The sequence below is a fragment of the Lutzomyia longipalpis genome, chromosome 3, assembly GCF_024334085.1.
Source record: "Lutzomyia longipalpis isolate SR_M1_2022 chromosome 3, ASM2433408v1".
NCBI lineage: Eukaryota > Metazoa > Arthropoda > Insecta > Diptera > Psychodidae > Lutzomyia > Lutzomyia longipalpis.
In genome coordinates, this window is record NC_074709.1 from 25,977,098 (window position 1) to 25,999,426 (window position 22,329).

Genomic DNA, 22,329 nt, shown 5'->3' on the forward strand with positions numbered 1-22,329 from the left:
CTGTCATTTCCTTGTAGTTTTCATGCTAATTTTATTTCTAAAAAACAGAAATTTAAGAAATTTTATTTTTTTTTCAAAAAAAAAAAGCATAACTACATTTAATTTTTTTTACATAAATTAACAAAAAAAAATATATTGCTTTACAGATCTTTAGAATTTTTTTTGCAAAGAAAACAACTAAATAATTTTATATTTTTATTATTTTTTTTATTTCTGCATAATTTTTTTTACATTTGATTATAAATTTTTCATAAAATAAAATAAAAAAGATCTTTTCTCGATCTCAAACTTTATTGTATGACTCAGATTTCCGTATTTCTTTTTTTCATTCAGTTTTTTTTATAAAACACGTTTAAATTTTTTTTTTTTCAAAAATTTAATAATTTTTTTTTTAATTTCTTTGCAGATCTCAAGGAAATTGTCTTGAAGTCAGCTCTCATCGCGGAGCATCGCATCATCATCACCCAATTGTCTCTCAACTTCTAAGCGGAGTGTTCTAAGCAATTCAGACAGCCGCTGTTGTCTCCCTCACACCGGGGCAACGTGCAGAAGCTCCACGCGCATACAGTGTTGCCCCGCACAACGTCTGCACGTCGCTCTCTGCGCGACGAGCTACTCTCCGTTTGCGCCTCTCATTCAGTCGTCCCATAGCGCCCGCTTCATTCGCATCGAACACTCATTGCACGCCGGACGTGCCAACTCGTGGCTCCGCCAATAAGTTTCTTACACAAGTTGAACAGAAAAAAAAACGAGAGAAGTGCTCCAAAGAAGAGCATTCCGTGTGCTGTGTGCGGTGTCTTGTGAATTCTTAAGGACACACTCCTGCTGTGAGGGGATCAGTGTGAGGAGATTCCTTTTTAATTAAGAGAAAAAAATTGAATTAAATATTTTTTGGGTGAGAAGATCTCAAAAGTGAGGCCAAGTGTGTGATTCAATCGTGTTTCGAGGCAAAAATATTATGTAATACAAGAACGAATTATTCAACCACACATTGTGTTGAATTTTTGTGGACTTTCTGCGCTGTTTTTTTACGTGGTGATTTAGAACGTAAATTTTCTGCGAGGGAATACCGCGAAGGACACCTCGAGGACATTTTCCCGCGCAAAGAATCCCGCGGGAAAAATCTGCAAGGATTTTCTTTGGGGAACAGTGTTCTGTGAGTGTTGTGCAATCTGGGCATATGAGAGAGGAAATTAATCAGAAATAAATTTATTTTGTGCTGTGGCATCTCCAGTTTTTTTGTGTGATTGAGTGAGTCATCTAGCCCCGTGTGTGGGTTCATTCTCGCACCAAGTTCTTTGTCTCATCGTGGACTCAACGTGCGTAACGGACAAAAAAGCCAAAAGTGGGTGCCAAAAGCCTCCAAGCGCGCCAATTCCTCCGACTGTTTAAAAAAAATTAAAAAAAAAAGTTTGCAAAGCATCTGCAGTTGGGAATAATCTTGCGAGGAAGTGAGGAATTTGTGTTAAGAAAAGGCGCACAAAAAGACGTTTTTCTTTTAAAATTGCAAACACGTTAACCTCGGTGCGAGGCAGCTTTTTCACACAAAACACAAACACCACACGTCACAACATTTTATCTGCGAACCCCGATTACATAAGTACATGACCAAGTCCCTGGTATCACGGTTCTGGGAAACAAACAAAGGCACTTTGTGATCCGATTCCCTCCCCACAAACATCCGCCATTTGGATTTTTTTCTGCCTGCAATTCCTGCGCGCGTTCTCAGGGTAGTAGCATCCAACATAGGGAACAACCTTCCAGCTCCGATCGCGATCCTCGCTAAGAAAAAGAAAAATAAATAAAAGAAAAAAAGTGTCGCTCTAAAAAGTGCCGCGTGTGTGTCACAGAAATAAAACGTGATTCACACACTACTATCAAATTATATTGGAATTTATATAACGCCACCCAAGAGTGAAGATCGTCAGTGAAGATCAGTTAAATGCACACACATACAGGCTTCACCTGCTAAAAGGGAACAAATTTTGATTTTTTATTTTGCTGTGAAACCCTTCACGTGATCACACCTTGTGCACGAACGTAGTAAAACAAAAAAAAAGTGCGTACGATCCTCTATACGCGCGTGTCACGGGTGATGTTCAGTGATCCGGCAAATCGAGATGGCGACACTGATCGATGTGGCCAAGAGTGAATTTGCCAAGTCCAATTTTGGCAATGCCATCGAGCTCTATGTGCAATGTATGCGCGACAGTAGTGCCACTGTACCCCTATGTGATCTCTACTTCGGCTATGCCGACTGCCTAGCGCATCTAGGTCGTCTACCCGAAGCTTTCGACGCATACGCTCATGTGGGGCTCAACCTGGCGCCAGGATGTATTGTACCACTCGAGAGATGGCGCCATGCAACACTAGCCCTCATTCAGAGTTGCACCCTACCCGCCCTCTCGCGGCGATCATCACTCTCCACCATCACGGCGGCCAATGCAATCCCCGGCACACCTTATCCCGAGGCTATAGTAGATGCTCTCCTGTGTCCGGTTTGCGAAGAAATTCCCCGCACGCCGGTCACGCTTGTCTGTGGGCATACTCACTGCAAATCGTGCATGCGTGAACGGCTAGCTTGCCGTGTGTGTGGCCATAAGATCGATTCAGGGGATCAGGAGAAGGATGTTCTCGTGTGTCGACTAATTGAGCGCTGGTGGGGTCAGGATATTAAAGTTGAGAGCACCAATGAGCAAGCTCAGAGATTTCTGGAGAAATGTCTCTACGACGAGGCCCTAAGGTGTTGTAACCAGAGCCTAGAGCAAGGTAAGTCTGATCTTTTCTTTGAAAACTTTAAAGTATTGGCTCTGTGGGACATTATTATATATTCTTGCGCTTATTCTTTGAGTTCTGATATAATAAATTCAAATCGGATATAATGAATTTTACGTTAAGTTAGTTTCTTTTGGACCCATCGAAAAATATTATTCAAATTAATTTACTTTATTTTTAGCTGCGATTCTTTTTTATGACTTTTAAAATATTTTTTGGGAGTTTTTAAGCGCAGAAAAGACCATAATTTAATTTAACGGAATGGATTTCTTCAGGCAAAAAAATATATCTGGATAATATCATTAAAAAATTCACCAAAACCATGAAATATTCAGACCGGAAATGTTCCAAATTTTTCATTAATTTTTCTATACAAAAAAAAAAAAATTTCCCTAAAAATTTAATCATTAAGAATCTTAAATGTTAATCATTATAAGAGCTTTTTAGCAAACTAAATGGATTATCGGTTTGCACGAAAATGGCTTTATTGCAAACGTTTTGGAATTGGTTTGCTTTCCTCAAGGTTTTTGAATATTTTAAGAAGCAATTTGCCGGGAAATTTTCTTGCCAATATCAATGCTCAGTAGCATTCAGTTCAGTCTTTATTGGGCAGTTTGCACTCATCAGTATACAGGCCAAGTCGGGTGGGATTGGAAATAAAGCAATTATGAAGCGAATTGCATAGACGGTATATCCGCTTCTACCAAAACCATTGACGTTAATTCAAAGTTTAAAATTTAAATTGAAATTTTGATAATTCTGGATGATTTTTCAATTAATTTCTTTAGATCTTTGTAGTTGAATTTAGAAGGGAAATTTTACTAATTAAACCAAATTAATGGTTTTATTGTTCCTTTGAGAGAATCTCCCCCCAAGTTCTAAAGCATTTAAGCTCCTCTTTAGCATCTTCAAAGCTCTTTTTGGCAAAACCCTCAAAAGCTCATTATTAAAAGCACATCCATAGCTCACCCTAAACTAATCAACTACCTTTAGGAAAATTAATTAATAAAATTACTTCCCCGCAAATTGTGGGCTACAACCACACACACACACACAGCAATATAAATTAAGTGCTCAATATGGGTTCCTCTTCCTCAATACAAAAGTCACCCACCACCCACTGTGGCATTGCGTGCGATGCACCGGCCATTTGGTCGCATTTTTTTGTTACTTGTTTGTAGCACTCACCCACCCCCCACCCAATTGTTGAGCATTTCATGCCATTGCGGCTCATGTAAGGCATTAAGTATATTTTCTTCTTCATTAATTTTGTCGAATAAATCGCAAAATGAGGTCGCGAAGCGAGAGAAATATTAGCTCAGTGTTATTTCACTTTACTTGGGTGCCTTTTTATGCTGTGAAATAATGAAATCCACCACACACACGTATATGTCGGTGAATTAACACATTTTTGCCAGCTCTTTGGACACCCAATGATGAGGGGATATTGACTTCGATATTTTCTGTGCCACCAGTCGAGAGAAAAGAGAGGGCAAAAGAAGTTGCACGGTGTGCGCGCAAAAAAAACCATACCAAGACGCTCTCGCAACCGGCATTCAAGTTGGATGATTGCAAATACATTTTGTTGGGTGAGCATTTCGTCATTGATTCTGTCACCTGAAAGCTCCGCAATCGAGAGCTTTTTTTTTCTTCTCTTCTTCTCTCATTCATTCGCACACCTCAAATTCAATGAGGTTTTGGGTTGCAAGTTGTTGTTGGATAAATTGAAAATTTGAAAGGAGATTTGAGTAATTTGAAAGCTAAATTGATCATTGGAGAATTATGTTTTTAAATAGATATGCTTTTGGTATATATATTAAGAGAAATGTTTTTTTTTAAATTACCTAAAAGAAATCTTTACTTTGAATCCGGCCTATTGAATGATATTTTTTTTAATAAAATAATTTACTTTAACACAGTTTTCGGGAAAATTTTCCTAGATGATTCTTGTGTACATAAAAACAGCCATAAAATATTGTTATTTTCATAAAAGTTAAATGAATTCCGTTAAAAGAACAATGTTAGAACTTTTTGGGAGAAATTTCAAAAAATTTGATTGAAAATGAATTTTCTAGGAAACCCTAAGGTCGGATTTTAGTAAAATTTCAGAAGAAATTCTTAAAGAGTCTTACAAGGTTTTCGGTTGAAAGACAATTTTGTAATAAAGAAAAATATTTTTTTTGTAATAAAAGGAATATTAGTTTGTATAAAAGATTTTTTTCTGGTAGAAAGAGAATTTTATTCAATGAAAATATAGATTCTTTTGATTGAAAAAAATATTTTCCTTCTCAAATAAGGAATTTATTTTAGTAGAAAGAATATTTTATTTGCTCCAAAAGAAAGGTTATGATGAAAAAAAAATATTTATAGTATATCTGAAAGAAAAATCTAATGAAGCGGCATTTTCTTATTAAAATAAATTTGACTTCTTATTCTAATCAAAAGGAATTTCTTCTAAATGAAAAGAAAGGAGATTTGCTGAACAAAGGAATATTTATCTGATTTAAACGTATAAACAAAAATCTGCTGAAAAGATTTTTTTTCTGGTTTCAAGATTAAAATAAAATACACATAAAGAAATTTTTTATTCCTTCCTTTCAACCCCCACTACCTTATTTAAAGAATTTTCCATCACAATAGAGTTTGTATTTTTTTATTCGGAAAACTCTTAGATTGATGGAATATTTATTTTCTTGATTTTTTCACTATATTTTCCACTCTGCAGGAAACCATGAATTACATTGAAATGTCTCGTCATCCCTTGAGGGTTGTTGCTGATGCATTTTTTCACAGTGTAGAGAAAAAAAATGAAACATCCTTCACCACGAGACGAATGGGAAATTAATTTTCCCTACAATGCATTCGTGGCAAAAATCCATTTATCTGTAGGGAAGACTGGGGTGTATTTATGTGGTCATGAATTTTAGTTAAATTGACAATTTCTGTGGGAATTTTCTGAATTTTTCCACTCTTGTGCTCTTTTTCATACAGTTTTGTTTGCTTTTTCTCTCTCTCCGAATTTTGAGAGCTTTCCCTCTAAACCCTTGTTTGACTTAATTAACCCCACTCTCCTCATATATCCATATATGTGGAAAATTAATTGAGTTGAATGGCGCATGGTGTGAGAGAATGTACACACATTTTGATGGTTAAAAGAGGTCAGAAGATGAAATAATTTCATTGACCATGGCCAAAAGTGGTGCAGCGATAATTCAAAAAGCTCCCTCCATGCATGAGAAGTAAGTAAATTGGATGCCTTCACTTGAGACATTTTCATGATCATTTTGGTGATGTCTTATCTTACGGAGGGGGGTTGCCTTGGAGTGGATCTCATTTGGGTACAAATTGGATATTCTCTGTGTCTAAGGGGGCTCTGTGCTACTGACTTCTCCGTGCTCTAGGTTAGAGTGGGAGAAGAAGAAGAAATTTTCCATGAAGGGAAATGTTGTGCACACGCTGAAAAAGAGCGGGCGGGGTCCACTGAAATGTATGAGAGATAGTTATCGACTCTTATGCATAAATTATCATATAAATGGATATGAGAAGGACTCACAGAACTCACTCGCATCCCCCTTCGGGGGTGCCCTTCATATCGCATTATGCTGAGAATTTCGATCAAACGCTTTTTGGCTTCATGTGGGTGGGAGGAAATTGAATCGATTTGGCGGTCATGTGAAAATATACGCCACCACAGATGCAAATTGATGAATTTTGTGATTTTCTGCCATCACCTAGCGTGGTTGTGAGGTGTTGCATATATATATATATATTTAAGATAAAATTACACAGGGGCCGAAGCCATAGCGTGTATAATACATAACTTCTCGACAAATAATATATATATTAAAAAATCAATTACTATTCAATTCTTCAACTAATTGACTCCAAAGAGCCATTATTTACCAAAAAAAATTAATATAGTAAGAAAAAATTCTTTAAAAAAATTAATTATATATACAAAAGTATATATAATTAATCTAATATTCTTCAGCTAAAGCATTTATCGCTTCTCTGATCAAAATTCCTGTTGTTGGAAGACTTAAAAAGCTACCGGTGCTAGGAATAGCACCCAAAGAGGTGTCTCCTGGGGAGACACCTGCGAGCTGATGTCCATCCGTCGATGTGCCAGGTTGTGGATCGTCTACATTCATCCTATCGTTTCTCAGTGAATTCACAAATTCCGTCGAGGGAAGCCCCACTCCATTAACTCCAGCTGTACTTGACTTTTCTTGTTCATGTCCAGGAAAAACATTTTTCTTTGCCGGTTGAATATTCTTCAGCATCTTCGTGGCCTTGGATTTCGCCACCGTCTCCGCAAAGGACTGATCCATACTTCTGTTCCTCTTGTATTCTTGCTTAGCAGCATAATACGACATCTTCTGTGTGACCTTGATTCGCATGATCGCGAATTCCTGCTTGAAAATCGGACACTTCCTGGACCAAGAGAGGTGATTTTCTCCACAATTTGCGCAAATGTGAGGATGCTGACATTCTCCCTCGTGTTCATCGTGCAAGCATTTTCCACAAATTTTCCTCGTGATACGGCACTTATCCACAAAGTGACCGTATTTCTGACATTTGAAGCACCGCGCAGGATTTGGTACAAAGATCTTGACCTTGAGAGGATAATAGAATGCATCAATTGAATCCGGCAAGTTCGGAGAATCAAAAGTGACGATAAATGTCCCAGTATCAATCATTTGTCCTGATTCAGCCTTTCTCTTGATCGCCGTGACGTCAGAGATGTTGAAAGCTTTCAATTCCTCTTTAAGCTCATCCAAAGGAATGTATGTCCAATCAAAGCACGCTATGATACCCTTGCTCTTGTTCATGGTATGATGCCATGATACCTTGACAGATTTTCCAGCGAGAATTTTCATTTCCAGGAGCTTTTTAGCCTGATCATCAGAGGAAATCTCAATCAGTAGTGTCTTTCCTTGCATCAGCGGTTGCAGGCGTTTGACCTTGCCAACTAGTTTGGTAATTTCTCTCTTCACTTTGAATACAGAGAGAGATTTCATACTCTCCCCTTCTCCAGTTCTCTCCACAACCAGATAACGTGGGCTGCTCAATTCATCACCTCTTCCAAAAAAAAAAATATTCCGGTTTCTCTTCTTTTGTCCAGAGTCCAGTGGGGGAAAATCAGTGTCCGTTGCCAAATTCATCCCTCTCTTTCGGCTAGCGCCTGACGACGCTGCCGCCATCTTCCTGTCTCTTTCACTCACTCACACAGAAACTAGTTTGTATAGTACTTTACAAAAGAGAAATAAAAAGTTTAAATTTTGAAAGAAAACTGCGGAAAAGTCTTTTTCACCACTTCAAAACTTCTTTAAAATACTAATTGCAACTTTAAAAATTATTTAACTTGGAATTTCTACCAAAAAACCGCTTTAATTACGCCAAAAAATTCACAATATCAGAGAGAGAACTAAAATTCGACTGCTCACTCTCGTGACTAAATGGGAACTCTGAGGTGTTGCATAAGATGGGCAATTGTGTGGAGAGCTTCGAAATATCATCGAGAGTCTGCGGACTCTTTTTTTTACTTCTTCTTCTCTTCGCATTAACTCTTCTCACACCAATTGCCCATGACCTGCTTGTGGATGACATTTTCGGTTGCAATTTTCATTTATAAAATCATCAAATAAATTCATGACATTTATGTAAGTAGCTCTGGGTTCTCTCCTCAGAGACCTACATACATATGTATGCTACTGCACTGAAATAAGCTTTTGGGGTATATGTAGTTCCCTTTGTTCTCATTGATGCAGAAAGCTCTCCCTGCCTCCATATTTATAGTAAAGCTATATACCCATTTTTGGTGCAAAATGTGCTCCAATTTAGCCTTCTCTTGAGACTTCATAGCAGCATGTTGTGCAATTGCAATCTCACACTGCGTCTCCCCCAAAAACAATCACATAAACACACAAAACTTACGAGTGTTTATCGCAAGTATTTAGGTGCATATAAGCTAAAGCTCTTACGGCACTTTTCTCCCCATTTTGCACTACATTCCCCCCATCCTACCCTTCTTACACACTACTTTACCTCTAAAATTCTCCGCTTATGCTGCTGTTGGTTTTTTTTTCATTTTGTATTTTATAAAATGTGTTGAGCAATAAAACAATATATAATGTTCACGATGTGATATTTATGTGAGTTATGTTGCATTCTATATGGCACACATTGCTAATTTTCATTGCGAGACGCAGTGAGGACATTGAAGAAAAAAAAACTATGTGTAGGTATGTCAGGAAATTCGTGAAAATTGAAGAAATAATTAAGAAAAGTTTCACAATCAGGAATTTCCTCATTCACTTTCCTGACACACAACATTTCCACCCATCCCCATGATGTGTTGAAAGGGGAAATTGAGGTAGTGCAAGAGGTGCAAAGAGAGGTAAGATAGAGATCTAGGAGGGAAAATTGAGCGGCAAATTGCAAAACAATGAGCAATTTTTCGCGTCAACACCCACAGAAAGCTCCTCTGCAATTTTCTCAAGACTTCTCTTGCCTTAAAAATTGCCTTCAAATGCTTTTGTAAAGAATTGCAAAAGGAAATTTTACAAAAGGGTTTTCCTTTAGATTTTCCCGTGAAATTTTTCCTATTGAACGTTGAGTAAATTGCAATTCAAGAGAGAAAGAAAATTAAACATAAACCGATTTAATAGAATTTTCCATGGCACAAAAAAGACATTAAAGCTCAGCAAGATGGAAATCTTAATCAAAGTAAAACACACCTTTACAGGAAATCCCATAAATTCTTGCGGGGAAATCTTCATTTAAAATCTTTCACCATTTCACACAACTTTCACAGCTGGAGCTGCTTTTCCTTGAGCTTTTCCTATAAGAATGGAAAATGCATAAAAGTCATGTGCATGAGAAAAATCCCTCCTTTTGGGAAATTCCGCAGAGATAATCTTTAACCGTTCTACCTCCCCCCTCAACAACAGGGTGTTGGGATATGTTCCCCCACTGCGTTAGCTATAAATCATGAAACGCGGTTTATTAATTCACCATGAACGATGTGAAAGGAGCTTTTTCGAGCGTCCCGGAAGGACGTAATGGGAAATGGTCGGTACGATGGAATTTTATATACTACGACACACACACAGCTTGAATATGTTCCCTCTCTGGGGTGCTTTTCAGGGCATAAACTCCATGACATTTCCTTGCCAAACGGCTGGTCATATTGCACAAAGTGAAAGGATATTTCGCACGGCAGTAAAATAGTAGAGAAGTGTTTTAGGAGGGCATGGGAAATGGGTGCTTTTGGGGTGAGTTTGTGCGTTTGATAAAGCTCCAAAAAAGCTGGAGGAATCATAAAATATCTGAAAATGATTTTTATGGGAGGAAAATCAAAGAATATCTTGAGGATGGGAAGAACTAAAACAGTTCTGAATATTTTTGAAAAGTTCCTTTGAGGAAAATTTAATTATTTTCTTGAGTTTATCTCTACATGATTTTCATTGAATATTTCCCGTGAGTTTAAGTATACTTTGCAGGTATTTTTATCTATATTATGTACTCTACATATATAATATTCTTCAGTAAGTAATCCATGTCATTCCACTCAAACTCATTGAGAGCTCTTCGCAAAATTTGAGGACTTTCCAAGCACGTGCACCTTTTCTTTATTAAATTTTCAACGTATTAACCTTCCTCCCTCCCCTAGCTCCCCTAAAAGATCTTTAGAAAAATTAAATTAATTCTTTTTAGCATAGCTTATGATGATGATGATGATTATCTAACTTTTTTGTATAACTTATTTGGAAAAGTTTTCTAAACGTCCCTTTTGCTTCCGTTTTATGATGCAATAAAAATGCATGAAAAGAGAGAAAAGAATTTGCATTTCCTATTTAAAAAACAAAATCAAAATAAATATATTATAAAATACCCCAAGAGTGAGGCAACATTTAAAAGTAGAACTTTTGCAAGGAGAGAAGCCATATTGCAAGTTGAGAAAAAAAAGAAGAAAAAATAGAGAGCTTTCGGTATTGCACAAATCCCAAGTGAAGTTGTAGATTTTTTTCCTTTTCTCTCTACTTGTTTCCCTCTTTGAGAAACTCCCCGATTGTAGCATTTTAGGTGTGTGTGACATAACATGTATGCAACAGCTCGAAAAATATTTTATGAAATATTTTCAATGGTGGAGCTTACTCGCAGAGAAGCCAAGCCTTATGTCTGCGCGTCACAAGACTTCTTGCATTTTGTGCAAATTGTAAAGCAATGTGGCTTTTATTTTTCTTTTGATTTTTTTTGTATATTTGTTTGATGTTTTCGAAATCAAAGCTTCACAGCCAGTTTGATACACAAACTCTCCATCATCAATGGGTGGTTTTTCTTATATGTTGCTTCTCTTATGCCTTCTGCATACGCGCACCGTGGACGAGGAGATTTAAAAGAATTATATTGCGCGACACGATTTGCGCAAAATGTTTCACAACACCCTTCTCATATTAACCGGAGGGGCGAATGAATGTCATGGGATTGAGAAAGAAGTCCTCATTTTCTCGTGGCAGACACCAAATGAGCTGAATTCTTGCTTTTATTGGCGAGAAAATTGCCGTAGGAAATTTAGGGAAATTTAGAAAGTTCTAAAAGGGGTTGAAAATTTAGAAAATCTGTTTTTAATTATTTTTAAACTTTTTATGACCAGCTAGGGGTTAAAGAACTGTGATGGATTTCTTTTAACAAAAAAGTTTATTCATTTTGACGTTAGGAAACCATTTAAAAGTTTTTTTGAACGATTAGAGAAAATTTATTTAAAATTTCCCAAATGTTTTGTAAGAAAAAACATTGAAAAATAATTTCAAAAAGTTTCTCACATTACTCGTAAAATTTGAAATGAACCAGACGCTTTCATTGATAAGCAAAATTCTCACGACTTTCGGAAACATTCCCAGAGATTCTCTCAGTGCGCCCAAGCTCCCAGTGCAAAAGTTTCTGTTTGAAGCTTTTCACGAGACCCCTTTCCCCTTACAATAGTGATAAAACAACCAACTTTCGCACTATAAAATTTTATTCATACAAATTCACTTTTATGGAAAGTGTTCATGAAAAAAGATTAATAAAGCTCTCGAGAAGGATCAAGAATTTCTCCGGCTCACAATATCATTTGTACTTTCGTGAGTTTATGAATATTTTCTCAGAGCTTTTATACTTTTTCCCATTTTTTTTTCTCTCCATCTCACCACGCACAGCAATAAAAGGGATTGTGCGGAGAGCCTTTTGCCTTTCGCTTGTGCATTTCCCTTTCCCTTTTATAGAAGTGTGGATGAAAGAGATGTTCATGGTGAGAAGGTTTTTCTTTTTGGCAATTTTATCGAGATGGGCAAATCTTCTACGTGCCCATGGGAAGGCGCGGATGGAGGGGTTTAAAGGAAGAGAATCACGTGCGTGGCGAAAATGATTTAGGAGGCAGCAAGAATTGAATTTCGGGATACGATAGCCCATTTAGGGGTTCCCCCAAAACGGCTTGTTGTGTGCTTTTCACAACAGTATTTGTGGGAACATGAGCCTTGGGAATCATTCCCTTTTGCGACAGGCACGAGATTTTGTCATTTACTCCTTCATACCACCACCCTCGTCGTCCCTATTTCTAGATAATCTCAACAACCAAGCCATAAAATGTGACAAGGCTTTTTACTTGGCACAGCAGAAAAAAAAAAACAACGAGGCAACGTTGCTGTATCTCCAGGGAGCAGCATTGCAAAATTTCTCACAACAAGAATAACATGCAATTCTCACCAACCAAATTGCTACAGCAGCATCCCCTTTTGTCCTCAATGTTTATGTGTGCTCTACCCCATGACGTTCTCTCAAAAACAGACGAATTTACGGGAGGGGTGAGAGGGGAGGGGTGGCAAAGGGGATGAAATTCAGTGACAGAAGCTCAAGAATGGCAAGGAGTTTCATTTTAAGTACCACTGAGACACATCCATAAATTGCATTCTCCGAGGAAATTTGGGAAATTCAACCCATGATGCAGGGGCTCATAAAAAATTACAGGAATTTCCCCGAGGGATACATATGGGGGGAGGATTTGTAAGGAGAAAATGTGGAAAAGATTTTCCCGTGTGTCAGGCGTTGAAATAACGGATTTAACTTTTCTGTGGGAAATTGGACAAGAAAATCATCTCCGTTACACTGCTCTGTGAGAAAATACCGTCCAGTGGGGGTAGATTGGAATGAGGGTGGGGGTGAATTGTTTAAGAAAATAAAGGAAAAATTCCGGGGAAGTGGAAGAAAAATCTTTTAATTAGACTTTGAATTTATTTTCACATTCTTAGCTGAAGCTTTTTACTATTTATTGAGAAGAAAGGAAAATCAGGGAGGAAAAGCTCAAAAGTTTTCGGGCAAGCAAAATTTGCGTATTTTTGAAGGCAAATTTCAGGTTGCTGTAACTCTGGTTATGATTGACCGATTTTCAAAAATTAATTAGTTTTGAAAAGGTACATTTCTCACCTTTCCAAAACTGGTAAATTTTTGAAAATCGGTCAACCCGTTATTTCGTGGCAGCCATTTTTGTAAATCTAGACAAACATTTTTTTTCACAATTTCACAAATTTTCACTTTGACCACTTGCATCGCGGCCGCTAGTCCACCGATTTTGATGAATAGATTGTCGTTGGAAAGGTAATTTAATTCCCTTTTCAAATTTGATAAATTTTTGAAAATCGGTTAAGCGGTTCGGACGTGAAAGCCATTATAGTGAACCATAGTGAAAAAGTCAGGTTGGTCGATTTAAACAAACTCGGATTCTAATGATAGCTAAACATATCCCCTAACTTTTTTTTTTTAAATTCATTTAGATCTGTTACACGGTTCTTTTTAATGATAATCGGTTAACCACAACCGGAGATACAGGTCTTTGAAATTTTCCTTCAAAAATACGCAATTTTTGCTTGCCCGGAAACTTTTGATTGGTAATGTATATGGGTTAAAAATCCCTTCAAACCATTTACGTTTTTGTAATCAATATTGCAATATTTCTTCGTAATTTATTTTTTACAACTTTGATCTATTTTGTTAAGCTCCAAAAGCTCCCCTAATACTCCGCAATAAAATGTAAATAAAATTCTTCAATGATACATAACATTCTCTGTGGATTTTTATCAAAGAAAGATTTATTTTTCATCGCATCTGTTCCGTCATGAAAATTCCGTGGAAGCGTGGAAAACAACGACACAAAGTTAAACAATTTTTTTTATCAAATAATTACTCATTTCGCAAGTAGAAATATCTGGGGAGAAGAAGACGCGTGTTGTGTCTTTTCACTCATCTCAAATGTTGAGGAGAGAAGAAGAAAAAATTGCATGTGAGTCTAGACAGATAAATATTCCACGCAATAGCACAAGTTCAGACTCACCTTGTTTTGATTGCTTTTTTGGTTTGGAATAAATGGAATTGTCGACGTGCCCAAGACTCTGTGCGGCGGGAGGGGCAATGGGGGGCGATGCCATTACATAAATAGCATAATTACGGTGGAGGAAGGTGTGCGCGTGTAATGAGTTTTCCTTTTTTTTGTGTGTGATAAAAGACCCCCGCGCGTTCGCATCAATTTGTGTAATTTTCATTTGAGTCTAAAAGGGCCCCCACAAACATACGTCGTCGGTATGTTTGCCTCTTCCCTCCCACGCGTCTCCCGCGCGCATCAAAAAGTGATAACGAAAATCCAACATGTTCCACTAAAATCAATATTTTGATGAACTCATTTGTACCATTTGTACACATTTCTGTGTGCTGTGAGTGCCGAAATGAATAATGGTTTGTGCGGTGATGTAAGCTTGTTGGGGAAAATTATATAAGGTCCCCCTTCGATTGCCGACCCGCGATTGCAATTGCTCCGTCACATATTGACATACACACGCTCTTTGAGGGCCGATGGTGAGTCCCGATATATTGCATAGCCCCAACATTGCTATGTTGCTGCATTTTCACAGCAAACACTCCCCGCGGGATGAGATGAGTTGGCGAAAGCAGAACGAAAAAAAAAGAACTATGTACATCCACCCTCTCCAACATGAGCTTTTTGCAGGAAAATCGCATGAGCTTTCATAGTGCTGTCACCCCCTTCTACATATATGTAGCATAACTTTCCCAGACGGTCGTTTTTCATTGCGAATTTTCATGACACTAAATTGACAGTGAATGTCTCAATTCATGCATTATTCACATGTAATAAGGTAAATTGGGTCAAATTGCCACTCTTTTCAATTCACACTCACACACAAACTTCTCGGGAATTCGCAGAGTGTCTCTCTCCAAGTTCTCCAAAAGACACGCTCAGGAATGTTTAGAATGACTTTACACACTCTCTTCTTCGGGGTAAAATGGAAATTCAACGAAATGGAGAAATTCTACATGAACCATTTGCCAAGCATTTACTTGATAATTTTAAGGTGTACTTTTGGGGTTTTCCTTTGACATTGTCTCTGAAAATTTAATTAAAGACCTGTGCGGGGAATACTAATGCAGAGATTTTTTTATTTAATTTAACCCTTTCGCGTCCAACGTGAAACATAGAAACATTGAAACGTGAAAATCCACTCTAGGCTAGAGAGATTCTCCCAAGCTAAAATCTCAAGAAAATATTCCCCAAACACAACGGAAAATTATTTTAAAAAAAATATTCCCAAAATTTTCAGGAATAAATTAAATTAAATTTCTACATGGCAATTGGCGCAATATGGGGTTGAATTTTAACGTTGTCCCAAAATTAAATTTATGCAATATTTTGGATAGTCTCCAAAATTTCTAAAATGACTTTTCAAATGCTTTTTCTCTTTTAATTCACAAAATCTTTTCCATTTGGCATTTTGCTGCTGACACGTGCTTGGAATTCCAAAAGAGTCTCTAAAAGCTCCCCTCCCACCGAAAGAAAAAGCTCTAACCCAATTTTCGTGAGGAAAATCAGAACAAATATGCAGCTGCTGAAGAGATTTGAGCTGGGGGAGAAGGAGGCTGAAATGGTGCTAAAAATGAGGAAGAAATTTTGCGAAAAATGAAAAAAGTGCGATATAATTGTCCCCATAATTCTCCCAAATCGTTGAACGTGCAATCGCGTATGACGCTGGGGTGTTATATGTATATAAGAGGTACATATGTACAGTACAAACATACTTTGTATGTATGTTAAAATGTGATTTTGACGTGGGTGACCGGAATAATATGCAAGAGGAGAACAGCTGCAGATTATTTCAAATTAGAGAGACCAAACTCTCATTCATTTATATGTATGTATTGCTCCCATATAGCGAAGAATGATTTTATAACACGATTATTCATCTCTCGTGTGCCAATATTTAACCCATAAGTTTCCACCGCAATTATGAGATAAAATTGTGCAAGATTTGACTCTTTTGCGCTCCCTTCTCTTTGGCAAAAATCATGCAATTCTGCCCCAGCCATCAATATTGCTTTTCTTTGTTCTCACAGACTAAACTATATATATGAATGTATGTCTGGTGCTGTTACCTACATATATACATAATTTCTGCGCCAAGATGCGTCATTGGGAATTCTCATAGAAATTCTCTGATGAGACATTGTTCTATATGCAATTTCCCCGCCTAAAATTCTACCGCGGAAAATTGTTCGCATTTTAATTTCTTCCTCGCCAATTGGATGGAGTTTTCTGATTGAAAATTCATTCATATGCAAAATAGCATTGCTACACCGACGGGGTCATTGCTCCGCACTAGATCGTCGAACTGCAAAGCAAAATAAATGACGAATCACCATTAAAAAGCAACAGATCGTTAAATATTTTATCATCAACAATCTCTTAATTGTTGTGCTAAAAGAGCATCATGCGAATTCTCATGCATTTCCTCTTCTTTCTCTCTCACAGAACAACGCGCAACATTAACTTGGAGCATATTTAATTGCTTTACTTCCAAATGAACGAAAGAAAATCCACAGCAATTGTCAATTTGGACGTTATTTTTTTTTTTGAAAGTTTTGCCCTCTTCACACACTTTTCCATCACAAAAAGCCTCAAGCTGATAAACCTCTCTGACTAGAAAATGTCTCAGAGTACCAATAAAATGCGCAACATTGTGAAATTTCGTTGCAGAAATTTGCAATTTTGCAGCATAAACTGGGTCAGGCGCTTTCTAACTCGCCACCAAACGGAAGCTTCGTTGTCGGATTTAATTAAAAAATCAAAGGCTTTTCCAGGTGCTCAATTTCACGTGACATCCTAGTTGGATTTTCCGCATACACATACAAACTCATCTTCCTCCAGTCAAATTGGAGGATTTTTCGCTCTCTCTCCGTGTGATTGATTGAGGATGAAAAGTTGACAGAATTACACGCATTGTCTCATGGTACACAATGTGTGGGTTCAGGTGTTTGGGGAAGTTTGTTGAAGGCCTAATTTATGTTTTTCATGTTTTTACAAAGAATCTGGCATTTTCCAATTAATTTTAGAGACAAATTCGTTAACAGAAATGAAGAAAATTAATTAATGGACCCTTTTAAGCGACTAAGAAACCTTTGAAATTCGCTTGAAATCTTGAAATTTCAGTACAAAATTTAAAGTTTTCAAGGATTTCTTTGTCGCTGAATAAGGCCCAATATTTTTAGTTTGAAATTCCATTTTTCAATTGATAAAATCTGATTTTTCTTTTCAATAGATTTTGATAAAGGATATTCTTCATTTTAAGGTCTTCAAGACATTTTTTTTAATCTAAATTAGGCTACTAAAGAGGTGCAGGAATTGTGGGAAAATTTCTCGGAGAGATTTGTCAATATATACAAAAAGCAAAGCTCTCATTCTAGAGAGCTTTTACAAAAATTAGTAAGAGCTTTTCGCATAATTCCTGTTTACTTTCCAATTATTTAAAATTGGCTATAGAATTTTCTCCATTTTCATGATAAAAAATTATATTAGTGCTTCATAAATATTATAAAAGCTTCCTGAAAGCTCCACATACTATGTATGAAAATAAACTCTAATTTAAAATTTTTAAATTTACTTTTGCAACTTCTACGCCAATTTCCCATTTTTTCTTTGGACAAAAGAAAATCAGACATTTTTCTTTATTACATATGAAAGAAAATGCAACAATTACTTTTCTTTTTTGGCGAAATGAAGACCAATTCATGCATGTAGGAAGCTCGGAAACCTCGCAAGATACTTTTTCAATTTTTTCCCAAGTTTTGTTGATAAAAACACAGGAGGGGGATTCATTTAAATATTCCACATGAGCAACTCCCATATTTTCTATTCTATGTAATGTTCTTATGTTGCAAATATACTCACATACATACGTACATAATGATATAACTGGGGGTGAGCTCACCTGAAAAGATATTACTACATATAGACGAAAGACTCAAATGGAGTTGTTTTGCCACGATGGGGGCCCCTCGTGCTCGCACACCCTCCTCCCCCGACACGAGGAAAAACACAAAAATTCCCACTTGACTTTGAGGCGGCCAGAAAAGAGAGGAAAAAAAAGTTGACGCGCAATAAGCCATTTGAGAGTTCATTTACCTTATCGTGCGACTGTGTGAGCGCGGGGAGAAAATTATCAGAGTGCGAAGACCACACATTTCTTCGCGACTTTTTGTTGTTCCAAACGCGGCTCTTATCGCGGCGGTGGCCGCCTTAATCGTCCGCCGCGGTGGTTTTCAGTGGAAAGCAAGCAGATGGCCGAAAAGATCATTTTTCATTGATTTCTTCACTTTATTTTATCGACAGCCAGCTCCCCCACCTTTCTCCGCAACCTTGAACGCGGTGAAAGAGTTGAAGTGCAAGCACAGCACGATGCATATGCTTCAACCACGAAGAGATTATACCGGAAATTGGTTGGAAAAAGAAATGGTTAGAGCTGTGCACGAAGGTAGATTGAAGATCGTACAAAAGTTATTTGTTAAATGTTATGCAGAAAGTTTTCTTTAACGGTTTATTATTTCATTTGATTTTAATACTAGGTGGCACCACTAACCTATAGCCCTCTGGTGGTAAAAAAAATTAAAGGGGTGCTTTTTACGTTAATGAGAATGAACTTAAAATTATTTTTTAAGAAAACTTTTAAAATTATCTTGGAACTTAATTTCAAAACTTGACTAACTTTATTTTTTCACATGTTTTAAATTAAGTTTTAATTCTTTAGGGAGCACCCTAAAATGTCAAACCTATAAGAAATAAAACTGTAGGATTTAATAATCCTCAATGTGTTTAAAATATAAGTAAAGGTTTCTATACATTTTTAAATGCTCTGGAAGCTTTTTTGTATGTCATTGAAAACTTTTAAGTCACATGAAGACTTTTCAAGGCTTCTGAATTTTTTAAAGACTTTTGAAAAGTTCTTAAGTCTTCTTAAATTCCGTAAAAGCTCTTAAAAGCTTCTGTATGGTCCTGAACATTTGAAGCTACTTAAGGCTTGTCGAAAGCTCTTGAAAGCTCTTTAAGGTTTTTGTGGCATTTATTTAGACTTCAAAAACTTCCTGAAGATTCTCAAAGGCTTCTGGATATTTTTCAATGCTTCTTGAAGACTTGAAAAATGCTTTTGATGATTTTTTTCAGCTTCTACTGGCACTAAAAGAATTCTCTTGAAGTTTCTTTTAAAAATCTCTGTTAATTTTTATTTGGTGAACATACTTCGATCACTAAGAGCTTTTCTACCGCTAGAGGGCTAACCATACTAGTGGAGTCATCTAGTATCAAATTTAAATTACATTACAAATAACAAAAAATGTGTAAAATGTTTTTCTTCATCACAACTGATATCAAAACTTTAGCAAATAATTTCTTCCAAGGAATTCAATTATCATTGTACATAATCATTTATTCATACAAAAAGACAATAAAATTGATAATTAAATCTACATTTAGAGACAATATACAGCAACTCTGCCCAGTGTCTCTTCTGTTCAAATGAACTTGCTCTATACATTTATCGTTGTGGCAGCCAATCCCGCACGCCAAGCTGTTGGTGGGAGAGGGTGTTGACCTTTATGTAAGCACGACTGGCCAGCAAAGTCTTGTGTGACGCAAAGAGTTGTGTGAGACATAAATAGAGGTACAATCTTCCACACAACTGATTTACATAAGAGAAGGCACAGAGAGCACCGCGGAAAAAGTCCAGTGGAGGCGCCGGAGCTTTTTTTTTTATTTTCAAAGCGTCATTCAACCCATTTCAACTTCTCTCATCATCTTTTTGGTGACTTTGCGGGGCATTTTTGGTAGTATAGTTGAGTGAGGGGAGAAAAAGCGCAAGGGGGTTGAGATAGAAGAGGGATGGGGGAAAGTGGTGAGATGAGAAAGCGCTTGTATGCAAATATGGAAAGTTTTTAATTTGAATTTTTCCATAAAAGTCCTCCGGGAAACGAGGACGTTTGCAGCGTCGTAGCTGCAATGCGTCGAAAATGCATATGAGCCTCTCATATGTACATATATATTTGTGGACCATGAGGGATGATTTATCGCGGTTGTCGTCCTTCCCTTGGGGTACTCCATCTGGTTATTTTGGGTGGTGGATGCATCGCCCTTTTTGAGCTTTCTCTCTATATTGTTCTCTCCATGTACACAGAGGGTAGGAAGGGGGGTGGGGTGGCGTGGCTACGTGCTTTGGAAATATTTCCCCCGAAACTCCCGGCAAATATGGTGGGGCACATGAGAACTAATTACGAGATAGCTGATTGTGTACGGAGAGGCAATTTATATCGACAGCAACTGATTATTCGGGATGCTCCTCATGGGCAATTTTGAATGCCAAATATATATTGGTACAACCCCCGTGGGGACCCATTGGCACTTTCGACACGTATTAATGGCATTTGTGGCAGAAGGTTTTTGTAGTGGAGAAAATTCTAACATACAAAATGCAAACATAATACAGAGCGCAATAAGGGTGCGAATAAATCAACTCCCATTTATAATGCGGGGGTATTCATTGCATTTTACAATGTACTATGAATTGCATAACCCCTCTGTTTATGGTGTTTAGTTAAATTCATTTCATTCAAGAATGCTTGAGGGGGTGTTCAGTGCAATAAATGCTTCATTGTTGGGCCTTCGTTTAAATAATAAATTGAATTTTGATTATCAGACAATAATAATTGTGGCCGTGCACAGTATTAAAGATCTATTGTTAAATGCTTATCTACCTTTCAATGATGTCAAATCGATTTTAATTTATGCAAGGTGAGCATTATTATTGCATTTGCAATTGACCTGAATTTGTGGAAAATTTTAGGTTAAATTTCGATATTTGTGGGTTATTTTATGGGTTTTGTCTCTTTAGAAATTTAATAAATAAATAGGATTTTTTTTCAATTTTTTTGTAATAAATCATTTTAATAATCGTTAAAAAACTAATTTTAAAGCGAATGAAACAATAGTGGATAACAATAAATCTTCAAGATCTTTGTTAAAAACTTTCATTGGTTCTTTTACTTTTAACTTGTCTTTATTATAAAGAAAATTTAAACAGAATTTCTTAATGATTTTTACAAATGTAACGTCATTTTTTTTATTAGGTATTTCATAAGATTATGAATATTTCACTTTCAAAATACAGAATATTACAAATATATCAATTTTTCGATTATCTATTCCCCACAATTTGTGCTTTTTTTCAATTTTCTAATTTTCCTTTTCACACAATTTCTTGAAATTCACCCCCTACTACAGTATGAATTAATGTGAAGCAGCAATCTCCAATCGATCCCAAACAAAAATAAAGAAAAAACATCGTAATCAGTAATTTAGACTGAAGTAAAAATTACATTTTTCACTTGATACCGATTTATCAAATTGCATTGAGGTTGTGTTTGTTAAACCTTGATGCCTCTATGCGGGGTCAGTGCTAGAGAAATACTTATGCACGTGACCCTCAATAATCAACAGTTTTCCTTTACACTCTGGCTAGAAGTTTTTAGCCCAAAAATATTCTCATAAATTCCTCTGTATTGCCTGCTGGGAAAGCTTTCGGAATGTTTTGTCACCCACAAAGCTTTTTCGGGAAGTTTATTGATCATTTCCCGTATATTTATGTACATAGGTAGCTTTTTAGGAGTTGTGGAGCATTTGCATGTGTTGAGTGTTGCAATTTTGGGGGAAAAGGTTGGGGCTTTTCCGCTTCCTGGTGGATAAGGAAGAAAAATAAAGGTGGGGGATGAATGGGTGCCAAAGTGTAAGTGACATCGCGCCCTTTCACAAAAGGGTGGTATGTTTGGCTTGGGAAAGCTCTCAAAGTTTGTAAGGGAAGGTGCGAGGGTGGGTATGCAGAGAGAGGAGAGAGCTATTTGCTCCGACACGACAGCATACACGGAAAGAAAAAAGTTGAGGCGGCGCAAAAATTCAGTACTTGTTACAATAGCAAGTTATAATGTTATTGTACCCGCCACTGTCCATTTGCACTAGCCGGAGACTCCAGCTGTGCCAACTAGAAATTCCTGTAGAATCAAATGAGATTTTCTGCTCTTCTCACACATTTGTCACTGTGGCTTTTCGTCGACTGCGCAACCTTGTCTCGTATTTGCTTTATAAATGTTGTGCAGATGCGTAACATGCTACTTCAGTCGACGGCTTTGCCG

The 22,329-nt window shown here is 37.0% G+C and overlaps 2 protein-coding genes across 3 annotated transcripts in view; both read left to right on the forward strand.

Annotated features, from left to right (window-relative positions):
- LOC129793021 (LON peptidase N-terminal domain and RING finger protein 3) overlaps positions 1-22,329 on the forward strand; it is a 77,512-nt gene that overhangs the window by 40,920 nt on the left and 14,263 nt on the right. For both annotated transcript variants that reach the window (XM_055832545.1, XM_055832546.1), the window contains exon 2: positions 407-2,769. In XM_055832545.1, the coding sequence (XP_055688520.1) occupies positions 2,121-2,769 (649 nt within the window). In that variant the 5' untranslated portion in view covers positions 407-2,120. The remainder of the gene's footprint in view (positions 1-406; positions 2,770-22,329) is intronic.
- LOC129793022 (circadian locomoter output cycles protein kaput) overlaps positions 1-22,329 on the forward strand; it is a 69,848-nt gene that overhangs the window by 7,096 nt on the left and 40,423 nt on the right. The gene's annotated exons all lie outside the window — the stretch shown is intronic.